A 9,595-nucleotide genomic window follows, 5' to 3' on the forward strand; every position below is an offset into this window, starting at 1 on the left:
TGAGGGCAGGGGCTATTCTTCATCCCTGTATCTCCAAGTTCGAAAACATAGACGTAAATGCTTTAAGTCGTTTTATTGAATTGATAACCTAAATAATTATTTCTGGGGTAGAGTTTGTTACATTATATTCCAAAGAATATGTACTTTAGCAGAAATTAATTACTGTGCCCCAGTAGGAATATTCCAGAAAGATCACCGGTATTTGAGAAATATAAAACTGTGCTTTATATGGCTATTACTAAAGAAGTGTTTCAGGTCGCTTAATCCCGATTTGACAATACTTTTCTGTGGCAAACATTAACATCTGAAGTATCATAGAATTTCAGGGATACAGTTTGGAGAGCTTTCCAACAGAAGTGAAGGTTTTCTGCAGTTTATACAAACTTGCTTGCTTCTCTTCTATCCATGTTCTCAGGATCCCAGATGTCAACTTCAGGCTCTCCTGCTCCAAAAGGGTCACTAAGGAAATGGACTCTAAATTAAAAAGAGTTAGGCTTCAAATGACCTTTGATTGCTTATCACTAAATGGTCCATGGGTTTTCTCCCATTATAAGACGATGGGATTTTATCTTGGCTGTTGGTAAGCTCAATGTGAAATTTTATTCTCAGTTGCAAGGATAATCTTGGGACCCCAATGCCTATCTACTTTTTGAAAAAATCTGTTTTTTATTCTGTTTCTATTTTAATTGCTACTTAAAATTATTTTATAGCTCAGGCAAAATATAACTCCGAAATAAAACATCATGGCTTATCAGTTAACGTTTTAATACTGATCTATATGGATGATTTTTAGCATCATGAAAGTGACTAAATCACTTGCATTTTTAAGGAACCACGTTGAGGAGGATGATAGAATACTGCCTGGACTATGCATAACATCTACAACTATAACCATCATTGACCTCATAAGACTTAAAGACATTTCAATGGGTATGATTATTTATAGGACGTATAATGATAAAGGAAGTGTTTTGTTTTTTGTTTTTTTTAAAAGAAAAACAACTTAGGAATTCTAGCTTGAAAAACTCAGTCTCATTCTAAGGTGATTAATACAGAATACGTATAATAAATCAATATAGACTGTCTTGAAAATCTTGAAGCGTTTATCAAAATATTCTATAAAACAGGAATCGCACACTCCAGTGCTTACGGAGGCAAAGAAGGTGACCCAAGTAAGTGAAGAAGCCAGGTGGGGACAGTAGCACACTAGGGAACACATGTCTCATATAAGAGGCGCAGCCTCGCCACAGGACACCCATCTGTAGTCAGGGCTCAAGGGGACCAGGCTTGATTCTTTAGGAGAAGCTTGACATCCTTATTTCTTCATGAGTCTCCAAAACTTTCGATGTTCACTCAACATATGGAGGTAAACTAAACATATCAAGGAGCCATAATTAGTCCGTGGCCCACTTGGGATGTTTTATCTGCTGTTTCCAAACGTTTGTGTATAATGTGAATATTTGTATGTAAAATCTTTCTGTTTTTTAGTATCATATGCTTCATTAAAAAACTGGGCCCCAACATGCAATAAAACTGTCATTTAGACTCATTACACCCACTTCAAGAATTTTTCCCATTCTTATTCAAACCATAATCTATTTGTATTCATTTTTCAGATTGTTAATCCAATGGACAATTACATTATAGGACTGCTGACACTAAATTATTGACACTTCCCATCTGTATTGCTACTAACTTCATGGGATTTCATGTTTAAACCTACCATCGTGATTATGCCACGGCTCTATGAATTTCACAGACATACTGAGAGAATTTATCACACACTTTCGATCATTGCAGCATCATTTACGGTGGCCAAGGAGTGGAGACAACCAAACTGTCCTTCAACAGATGATTGGATAAAAAAGATGTGGTATGCATACACAATGGCATACTACTCTGCCATAGAAAAAATAAAATGCTGCCCTTTGGGACAACACGGATGGACCATGACATTATTATGCTATGCAACACAAATCGGACAGAAAAAGTCGAGGACCATCCGACTTCACTCATATGAGGGATATTAAACTGAAAGCAACAGACGAACAAGACAAGGAAACAAAAACTGATAGACACAGACAACAGTTCAGTGGTGACCAGAACGTAAGGGGGGGACGGTGGATAGTAGAGAAGGGTAAGGGGGGGTCAAACATACAGTGAAGGCAGGAGAACTGACTCTGGATGGTGAGCACATACTATGACATACAGATGACGCATTATAGAAATGTACACTTGAAACCCATTTAAATACAATAACCATTGTCATCCCAATAAATTTAATTAAAAACAAAGAAAAGAAAACTGGAGATTTACAGAACAACAGGCAAAAAAAGTAGGTTCACAATTTCCTATTACTGCAGGAAAACCCTGCGTGCAGTAAGCATTTGTTGATCTAACAACCTGAGCACAAACAAACATGCAAAACTCTTAAAGGGCCCGATTCTATGCATTAGGAGACCACCCATCAGCAAATTTCTAAAGATTCTCTGAGCACCAGTGAATGACTGATGGCTGAAAGGAAAAAGGTTTTCTTCTTTAAGCCAGCAGGTACCGCCAATGATATTTCCTTCCACTTCTCGAGCCCAGAGGTACAGACAGTTCAAAAGTCAGGCGAAGAGTGTTGGGAAGGAGAGAGCTGAAGGAGAATCACCTCTCACACTCCACCTCTTCTAGAGATTTCTTAAGTATTTGAGATCTGCGAATTGATACATTGCACTAGTAGTTCTTAACCAAGAGTTGTATCAGAATCTCAGGGAGATATTTCTAAACAACACATGTCCAGGCCTTATTAGCTTTCCATAGTCAAAACCTTCAGGAAGAGCCTAGCTTGTAAATGGTTTCCAAGTTCCTAGGGTGACTGTGATTCGCCAGCAGAATTCTAGCCGAGAAGTAGTCCGGGAGACGATCCCTTCGGTCTCTTCTCTAGCCTAAGTCACCAATTTCCTCTGACATTGAGGATTAGGCCAAATAAAAGTGGAAGAGACATGTCACTTATGAAAACCACACTTAATTTCCTGGGTAGGAGTGGAAACGGGATTAACAATTAAAATGCAACTTGATTTCATTATTGCTAAACCCCTTACTTCTCATGGGACAGTCTACATTTCACAGCAGAGTTTAGACTCTTCCCTAGGTGGCTCTTTCTGCCAGAACAGATGACATGTCACTTAATTGTCTGTCCTTCCCTCCTTTCCCACTTAATTGCCGCCTGTTCACTGCAATCTGGTGGATTCGGAGCCTTCCCAGATGTGGTCTCAGGGAAGTTTAAAACTCACTAACTCTCTCTCAAAACTAAGGATTATTATCCCCCAAAACTGAAGAGGACCTTGACTAAGCACATAAACTGAAGAAAAACAAAAATAAAAAGCCTCTTTTTATTAATTAAACTTATTGGGGTGACACTGGTTAGTAAAATTACGTTGGTTACAAGTGTCATTTCTATGATACAGCATCTGTATGTCGCATTGTGTGCTCACCACCAGAGTCAGTTCTCCTTCCACCACCATATGTTTGACCCCTTTTTCCTCATCTATCTCCCCTCCCCCCTTTACCCTCTGGCAAATATTGAACTGCTGTCTGTGTCCATGAGGTTTTGAAAAACCTCTTCTTGTTATTTCCCTTCAATAGCCAAATTTCCAAATTGCCCTGCATATTTCTGATGGTTATTTCCTTTCCCTTTCCTTTTTCCCTCTTAGGCTTTAGCCAATGAGTACTAAATAGCTTTATATAAATCGTTTGTTTATAAAAAAAAAAAAAATTGTCAACAGCGGGAAGATTTCTATGATATTGTAAAATGCTTTTTTGTTTGTTTGAGTTTTAAGGTAAAGCCAATTTCAAAGGCAAATTTTGCCTTCCTACATTGTTTTGCATTAATTGGAAAACAACTCGGACGTGAAAAAACACTTAAAAAAGGAAGTGTTGCCTGTAACAAGTTTTGTTTTCACACGTAATTTGTCGTAAGTGCATAAAAGAGAGCTGTGCCCTCTACTGCTACTTTAGAGGTATCATCACGTAAAGTAAAATTTTAGAAAATTAAGTTCCAACTGTTTGCATTCAGGGAACGCTTGAGCTTCCAAAAATGTAAAATTGACCCTTCCTCTGTCAACCAAGGGCATTCCTGCTGGGGTTGCAGTGGCGAGCAGTGATGTACGTCCAGGAACAAAAAGGGGTGAACGCGTCCCCATCACCTGCTCCCTCTGTACACCTAAAACCTGCCCAGCACCTCCACAAGGCTGAGCAGGAGCCCCACTCCGAGGTGGAGACCTCAAGGGGGGCCGTGGCTGGCAGAGTGGCTAGGAACGCAGGTGGATGCCCTTGCTGGATGTCCAAACGTGACTGGCCTTCCTGCCCTAATCTTCAGAATCCCCGAGGCCTGGGGTGCTCAGGGCCAGTGTCCTGCTGCTTCCCCTCCCTACCTGCACACCCCCAGCTCCCTGGCGGGACCCAGGCTCCACTCCTCCTCCCACCCACCCCCAGGAACACCCATCTCTTAGGCCCTGCCCTGCAGCAGCCACCCCCACATACTTCCCTCCCCCGGGGTCTTCAGTCCTTGGTGTGAGTGAACCTGGCACCGACTCCTAAGCAGTAACAGGACTCTTACAGGACAGAACTGGGCCCTTTCTGTGGCCACCCCATTTCCCCTTCCTGACTTGGCTTTGGACTTGTTTCTATGGCGACAGGGCCAGGTGTACAGCATGCTGTATATATCGACTAGAAATAAAATGCTTGTGGCTGAAACACATGTATTACAAATATTGTGTAAATACAGTCTGTGGATCTATACCTCATTGGTTGCTTCCATGTCTGCCTGGTGTTGCAGCAGCAGTTCAGCTATCGCGGTGTTGTGCCCCATGGCCGCGTAGTGGAGAGCCGTGTTGTCACGGAAGTCCTTCACATGTGGATCCGCTCCATGCTGTAGTAGGATTGTTGCACACTCCTCTTCCTGGCACTCCACGGCCTGTCAGGATACGTCATTAAATGAACGGTAAATTATGGGAATTCAAAGTAAGCATTCCACAAGTTTCCACAATTAGTTATAGTTGATTGAAACTATTTCATTTTTATTCTAAATAGTTAAATAAAATCCATCTCCTGTTGACAGACCTGGCTACCACATACCTTTATTAGAGCTGTCTTGTTTCTGTTGTCACCGAAATTCATCTGGCATTTTTTCTCTGCTAGAAGAGTCACCACTTCCTCATGGCCAAAGGCGCAGGCCAAATGGAGAGCAGTCCTATGAGGGTGAGAGGACATTTAGGACATTACAGGGCACTGTCTCAAACATGCAGCTCTGCACGCAATTGTAAACATGACGCGCCACTCCAATGCCTTCAGAACCAACATGGAGTTTTCTTCTGCACAAAGTACAATATTCACGAGCTCTTGTTACTCGCCACACTAAGGACAGAGCAGCCTATGTGACTACAGAGAGCATGCCCTGGGGAATCAGCTCAACTCGGGTCTGATCCTAATTTAACTCGACCACTTATTAGCTGTCCCTTAGCCTTTGTGTGCCTCCATTTCCTCATCAACAAAATGGGGATAAAAACTGTAGTTAACATCACAGGACACTGTTGTGGGCTTACATGGGAATCTATGCAAAGTGTTTACTTAGGTTCCTAGCACAAAACACACAGCTCAATAACTCTTTGGTAATATTATCAGAATCATTACCATCACTACTACTTTAAAAGACAACATTTCAATTAAGTAAAATGATATCATTCCACCTACTTTGCAGCTGTGTTTTAAGGATTAAGAAAGAACACTGTATTTCAGTGATTCTAAGATGCTTCTTTTCTCATATTTTAACACCTCTGACTCTGGAAGGCAATGTATAATTCAGAATGCCTTGAAAGTATAGTTGGAGCATTTAAATAATTTCTTACTGGTATTTACAAGAACGGGCATCCTACCACCCTAACGTGAAGTGAAATAATGGAAACACACCAGACCTTCCTCCGTAGTTCTCATCATAAGTTGGCATCTAAATAAATGTTCATTCTTAAGAGCATCATGGGGAAAGAGGACTAACATCACCAAGAAATTCTTGTTTTGATTTTCAAGAAACCTGAAGCCAAAAGAGACTCAGCATTCAAGTGACTAGGGATGGCTCCTTTCATTGACTGTTTTGATTCATAGATTACATGAAAATCGGATGATTTCCAGTGATCGATACTCGTATTTAATACTATTGTACACTAGCTAAACAGCAAGTTTGGTCACTGTTCACAATGTCCTAACTGGAGAAATCCTTTTGTTTGAAACGAGGGAGGAAAAGCTTCAATGGATATTAGGTACTAATACTTCCATTTACAATTTTTCATTTCGCTCCTACTGGGCAACATAAAGTTTTTAAGGATGAAGAGGGCCTGAGAGATAGATTCTGAGAGTCCCGAGTAGACTGTGTCTGCTCCATAACAGGTATTCAGTGTATATCTGATGAATAAATGCATTGAAAGAAGGGATAACTACAGCTGGAGAGTTCAATGTTTTTAAACAAAATGTTTATAGTAATGCAGTACTTCTGCAATAGTAATAATCACTTATATGTGCTATTTTTGATTTCCATAAAGACAGAACCAAAATGATGAATCAAAAATCATTTAATATTATAGGTAGTGAAGCTCTATATAATAAAAAAATAAGTGTGTACAGAAATATAGATACATGAACTTCTACCAGCACAGATAAAAAGACTGCCTTTACTTTTGAAGAGGCTAAAAGTTGCCAGAAAATACCAATCTTTAAAAAAAAAATTTGGACATAGAAGTGAGAAATTGTTTTAATCTGTACAAGATGCATATTCCTGGGAATAATGAAATATTACCTGGGATTACTTTATTAATAACAAGCTGTTACTAGAATTCCTGTATATGTTCAGTGTAGAGATCAGATTTTTTAAAAAAGAAAATGTCACAGTACAAACACTCAGATATCAAGTTTGCACATATTTTTGGCTAAAATAACATCATAGTCTGTGTGTGTCTATATAATCAAAGGAATGCTTTCTCCTTTTCCAATCTACCAAAGTACATCTTTGCATGTAAACATGTATGTATTATCCATACCACCTTCAATGGTCTCAGGTAATTCCACCCTACAGACGCACTGCAATTTATTTACGAAATCCGCTGATGTGAATTTTTCACAAGACATTGATATTGTAAGCAGTGCTGAGAAAAGCAAATTGTATGTGATTTATCTAATTATTTCATAAAGATATTTTAGTGCTTGAAATTGATGGGTAAAGGGAATATACATTTTTAAATGTGGTACTTATCACCAAACTGCCTCTTTGAAAAGTCAGAAGCAACTTAAATTTGAAGCAGCTGTACAAGTACCATGGTTCCTCATCTTCTCAACCTTTGAGGATGGAAAAGAAGTTTTCATTTCTTTTGCAACTTTAATTCCTTTTTTTTTTTTACCTAGGACACTAAGTATTGGTCACTTATAGATACACAGAAAGAACTTGGTCAAATTCAAAATTCGACTGCTTTTTTTCTGTTGATTTCAGACACTTCTCTATAAAACAAAGATACACTTTTCCCTGATATGTGTATGCTGTACATAATTTACAAGTACCTTTTCTTGTGCTTTGTTAGTATTATTATCTGATATACAGAGACTATTGATTTCTTATATTGCTCAACCAACCTTCTGAACTCTTGGTTTTTTTGAAGTCTTCGCCAACATAAAAAAATGTATAAATAGGAATTTCTGTTTTCTTCTGGTACTTTCCTCATTTCGTGTATTTATAGTTTTTAATCTACAGTACATCTGGATCTTATTTTTGTGATATGAAAATCTAACGAATTTTCTCCAAATACTTAACAGGTATTTTTCCATCATTCATGAGTAATTCATATTTTCTACTAACCCTAAATGTCATCACTATGAAGCTCTAACATCCTGCATATATTAGGGTGTTTGGGCATTTTCTGCTATATTCCAATCATTTATCTCTCTTTTCAGCTCTTAGTAAAGAAATTGTGGCAATACAGCACCCGTTGACACCTAGAAGGGCAAATCTTCGTCTACTATACAGAATGATTCTTAATTTTATCACTACAATCAAAGAGCATGTGCAACCCAAAACTTTTAAAACCCTGAGAGTTTAGTTGGCTTATGGAAAACTGATAACTAGAGGAAGAGCACACACGGTGAGAAAACGAGTCTTCCTAGCCAAGACCACAGGCATCTTCCACTGGAAGCTTCCCTTCTAAGGCCCCTCAATAAACACCATACATACATGGGTGGACACTGATGTAAAACGGATACTGGGTTTTAGCTGAAGAACTTTTAGCCCACAAGTCGCTCTATTATGGGAATTAGTTTTCTCATTACGGACTTTTCTATAGTGTTTAACAATGTGGTCTAAAACTGTGCACATCAAAAGTAAAATGCTGCATATACTTCTTTTCATTTCTATTACTGATATTTAGTTAAATTGGTTTAACATTGTCAGTAAAGTGCTTTATAAGGGGAATTATGAGTGACGGGACCTTGAGAGTTTGTCCTGGTGCTCACCACGTGGGCCTGGGCCCTGGCCCCCAGGTAAGGGCCCCGCCCAGGCTGCGCTCCTCCCGGGGGAGCCGGCAGGTGGGCCCCTCTCCCAGGCCCCCGCCGCCTCCGGCCCGTGCCCAGCGGCCCCCCAGGCCCGCTCACCTCTTCTGCCGGTCTCTGTCGTTCAGTCTCTCTGGATGGAGCGAGAGCAGCTTCTGCACTCCGGCCACGTCGCCCCTGGAGGCAGCTCTGTGGATTTTTTGGAGATCTTTGTCTCGGATGCAGTACCCGGACTCCGAGGTGACCCCACCTCCGGTCTCAGGCTGCCAGCCACCACCATCGCTCTGGGGTCTCCTTCGGAAACCCAAGCCGGACCTGACCTTCAGAATCCCTAAGCCAATGAACCTCCTCATGGCCAAGCCACGGGCTTCAGAACCTCCTCCGCACTTCTCACGCCTGTTTTCTCCGCGCCCAGCCAACAGTAGCCTCTAGAGCAGCCAACTCCAGTCGCCACAGTATCCCCGCAGGACAGCAAGGCGGTTTGGAATCTCTCCGCCCAGAACGGCCGTCGCCAAGCAACGGTGCACGGGGCAGAGGCCGAGGGCTGCGCGTGCGCACAGAGCCCCGTGGCCAAGGTCAAGGGCACCCGGAGCCCACGTGCAAGGCCCAGGCGCCTCAAGCTTCAGAGGTGGCCTGTGGGCAGCGCTGAGTTCCATTCGGACCTCGGTGGGCGCTGGCCCAGGCTTCTGCTGGGTCGTCTGAGCAAAATGAAATAGGAAATTTCATTTCCTGAATTAAGAAAACAGGTATGTAACAGGCAGAGAACTTGGGGGAAGCAAAAACCATAAATGAGAGAAGAAAAAATACCTTTATGTACCCTAAAACTGAAATGTATTAATTTCGATTTATAAAACACAAAAGCATTTAAAAGCTTGATTTCCCAGAGAAAACTCTTGTATTTTTTTTCTTTTTTTTGGGGTGAAAATTGCTTTAATCAAGATATTTCACTGAATTATAAAAATATGATACTTTGTGTTTTTGATTTTTGGAGCCTAACCTTTTTTGTAGGAGCTCTTGTTTCGCATAA

At 40.7% G+C, this 9,595-nt stretch overlaps 1 protein-coding gene across 1 annotated transcript in view; it reads right to left on the bottom strand.

The window, feature by feature from the left end:
- LOC308495628 (uncharacterized protein) overlaps positions 1-9,041 on the bottom strand; it is a 45,279-nt gene extending 36,238 nt beyond the window's left edge. Inside the window, exons 1-3 of the mRNA XM_081080596.1 lie at positions 8,671-9,041; positions 5,122-5,236; positions 4,787-4,960 (exon numbers count right to left, since the gene is read on the bottom strand). Of these exons, the coding sequence (XP_080936722.1) occupies positions 4,787-4,960; positions 5,122-5,236; positions 8,671-8,921 (540 nt within the window). The 5' untranslated portion in view covers positions 8,922-9,041. The remainder of the gene's footprint in view (positions 1-4,786; positions 4,961-5,121; positions 5,237-8,670) is intronic.
- Between the last annotated feature and the right edge of the window lie 554 nt (positions 9,042-9,595).

This window comes from Rhinolophus hipposideros (assembly GCF_964194185.1).
Source record: "Rhinolophus hipposideros genome assembly, contig: HAP1_SCAFFOLD_55, whole genome shotgun sequence".
Classification (NCBI taxonomy): Eukaryota; Metazoa; Chordata; class Mammalia; order Chiroptera; family Rhinolophidae; genus Rhinolophus; species Rhinolophus hipposideros.